Genomic DNA, 2,860 nt, shown 5'->3' with positions numbered 1-2,860 from the left:
TAGGAAAAGAAGGTGACTGGGAGCAAGCCAACTATGTGGGAAACTCACCTAGACAAGTCCATGATCCATACTCCAAAACTTACAACTCTGGATGGAGAAATCGCCCCAACTTTGGATGGGGAAATCAACAAGACCAATGCCAAGATCAAAGACGTCCAAATCCCAGCAACATAGTTCACCAACATGCCACACCTAGACCATATCAGCACTCACATAACCCCTCTCAACACCTATACCAAAGCCAACCTAACCATTCTTATCCCTCTAATCTCAACTCACCATCACCTTCTGATGACAGACTCTCAAGGATTGAGAACTTACTTGAAATCATATGCAAAGAGATCAAAGACAGTAAAGCATTTCGAGAGGAAGTGCAGTCTAATATGCAGAATCAAGATGCTGCCATCAAGAAACTTGAGACACAAATTGGGTACCCATTCAAGCAGATTCCCAGCCACAACCTTTGCAGTGATACTAACTCAAACCAAAAGGAGGAGTGTCAAGTTATCACCCTCAGAAGTGGGAAGGAATTGAAGAAATCATCCCAGAAATCACAAGAAGAGGGCTCAAATGAAAAAGAAGAAAAGCAAGATGGAGCTCAAGCTTCCATTTCAAGTTCGCAAAAAGAAGAAGGAATGTTGAAGCTAGACACCCCAAGAGTCCCATACCCTTAGCAGTTGAGGAAGAAGGGGGATGACAACCAATTCTTGAGATTTTTGGAAATCTTCAAGAAACTCCAAATCAACATACCCTTTGCTGAAGCAATAGAACAAATGCCACTCTATGCCAAGTTTTTAAAGGAGCTAATGACTAAGAAGAGAAGCTGGAAGAACAACGAGACTGTGATACTAACAGAAGAATGTAGTGCTATCATTCAATATAAACTGCCCCAGAAATTGAAAAATCCTGGGAGCTTCCAGATCCCTTGTATTATAGGGAAAATCACAGTAGAGAAGGGTCTATGTGACTTAGGAGCTAGCATCAACTTGATGTCAGTAGCTATGATGAGGAAGATGAAGATCGAGGAGGCTAAACCAACAAAAATGGCCTTACAACTGGCAGACCGATCGTTCAAGTTCCTTCATGGCGTAGTAGAAGATTTGCTGGTGAAAGTGGGAGATTTCATATTCCCGGCAGATTTTGTATTGCTGGACATGCAAGAGGAAGCCAAGGCCTCCATCATCCTGGGAAGGCCATTCTTAGCCACTACTGGAGTTGTCATTGATGTCCAAAAGGGTGATCTCAACCTAAGATTACACAATGAAAAGATGACAATCAATGTGCTCAAGGCCATGAGTTACCCACCAGAATAATTGGGGGAATGTATGAGGTTGGACTCACTTAAAGAGGAAGTGCAGGAGAGTTTTGAAGAGGAAGAAACTGAAGAGTTAACAGAGGAAGAGTCAACATCTAGTGAAGAGGTTGTAACAACAGAGATTCGCATACAAGGTGCACAAAAGGAAGAGAATGAAAAGATAGAGGCACCCAAACTTGAACTCAAAGCACTGCCACCCACCCTCAAATATGCATACTTAGGAAAGAATGAAAGTTATCCAGTAATCATAAACTCATCCCTCAGCCAAGATCAAGAGGATGAACTACTCCAAGTATTGCGAAAGCATAAAGATGCCATTGGATGGACCCTCGCTGACCTGAAGGGAATCAGTTCAGCCATATGCATGCATAAAATACTGTTGGAAGATAATGCCAAACCATCCATTCAATCCCAAAGGAGGCTTAACCCAATCATGAAGGAAGTGGTATTGAAAGAAGTTATGAAATTATGGCAGGGAGGAGTAATCTACCCGATCTCAGACACCCCCTGGGTCAGCCCCGTGCATGTCGTGCCCAAGAAAGAAGGAATCACTGTAGTCCCCAATGAGAAGAACGAACTAATTCCTACAAGGACCGTCACAGGATGGCGGATGTGCATAGACTACCGGAAACTTAATGAGGCTACACGAAAGGATCATTTCCCCTCCCATTCATGGATCAGATGTTGGAAAGACTCGCAGGACACGCATATTATTGTTTTCTCGACGGCTATTCAGGATATGACCAAATAGTGGTTGATCCCAGAGACCAAGAGAAAACCTCATTTACTTGCCCATATGGAGTGTTTGCCTACAGGCGCATGCCATTTGGGCTATGTAATGCACCTGCCACTTTCCAACGTTGCATACTCTCTATCTTCTCAGATATGATAGAGAAATTCATTGAAGTTTTTATGGATGATTTCTTGGTATTCGGAGATTCCTTTACTAGCTGCCTGAATCACCTAGCCTTGGTATTGAAAAGGTGCCAAGAGACCAATTTGGTCTTGAACTGGGAGAAATGTCACTTTATGGTGACATGAGGAATAGTCCTTGGCCATAAGGTTTCTAACCAAGGCTTTGAGGTGGACAGGGCTAAGGTGGAACTTATTAAAAACTTCCTCCACCTAGTGATGTCAAGGAAATTAGAAGTTTTTTAGGACATGCTGGCTTTTACAGAAGGTTTATTAAAGATTTTTCAAAGATAGCCAAGCCCTTGAGCAATCTCCTTGTATCCGACACACCATTTATCTTTGATGAAACATGCATGCTAGCATTCGAGAATTTAAAAAAGAGATTGTCCTCTACTCCTATCATTTCCCCACCTGATTGGAACTTACCCTTTGAATTGATGTGTGATGCATTTGATTTTGCAGTTGGAGCAGTGTTAGGGCAGAGGAAAGATAACTTAGTTCATGTGATATACTATGCTAGCAAAGTTCTCAATGATGCTCAAAGAAACTATACCACTACTGAAAAGGAGTTGCTAGCAATAGTTTTTGCATGTGACAAGTTCAGATCATACCTCATTGGTGCTAAAGTGATTG

General features: G+C 42.2%; 1 protein-coding gene across 1 annotated transcript; it reads left to right on the top strand.

Moving 5' to 3' along the window:
- The first annotated feature begins 806 nt into the window (after positions 1–806).
- LOC107472116 (uncharacterized) lies at positions 807–1,313 on the top strand. Its single transcript, XM_016091671.1, has one exon. The coding sequence runs from the start codon at positions 807–809 to the stop codon at positions 1,311–1,313; it is 507 nt and encodes a 168-aa protein (XP_015947157.1).
- Positions 1,314–2,860: the final 1,547 nt, after the last annotated feature.

This window comes from Arachis duranensis, unplaced genomic scaffold (genome assembly GCF_000817695.3).
Source record: "Arachis duranensis cultivar V14167 unplaced genomic scaffold, aradu.V14167.gnm2.J7QH unplaced_Scaffold_66676, whole genome shotgun sequence".
NCBI classification, from domain to species: Eukaryota; Viridiplantae; Streptophyta; class Magnoliopsida; order Fabales; family Fabaceae; genus Arachis; species Arachis duranensis.
Note: the sequence above shows the minus strand (reverse complement) of the source record. Positions and strands in the feature narration are given on the sequence as shown.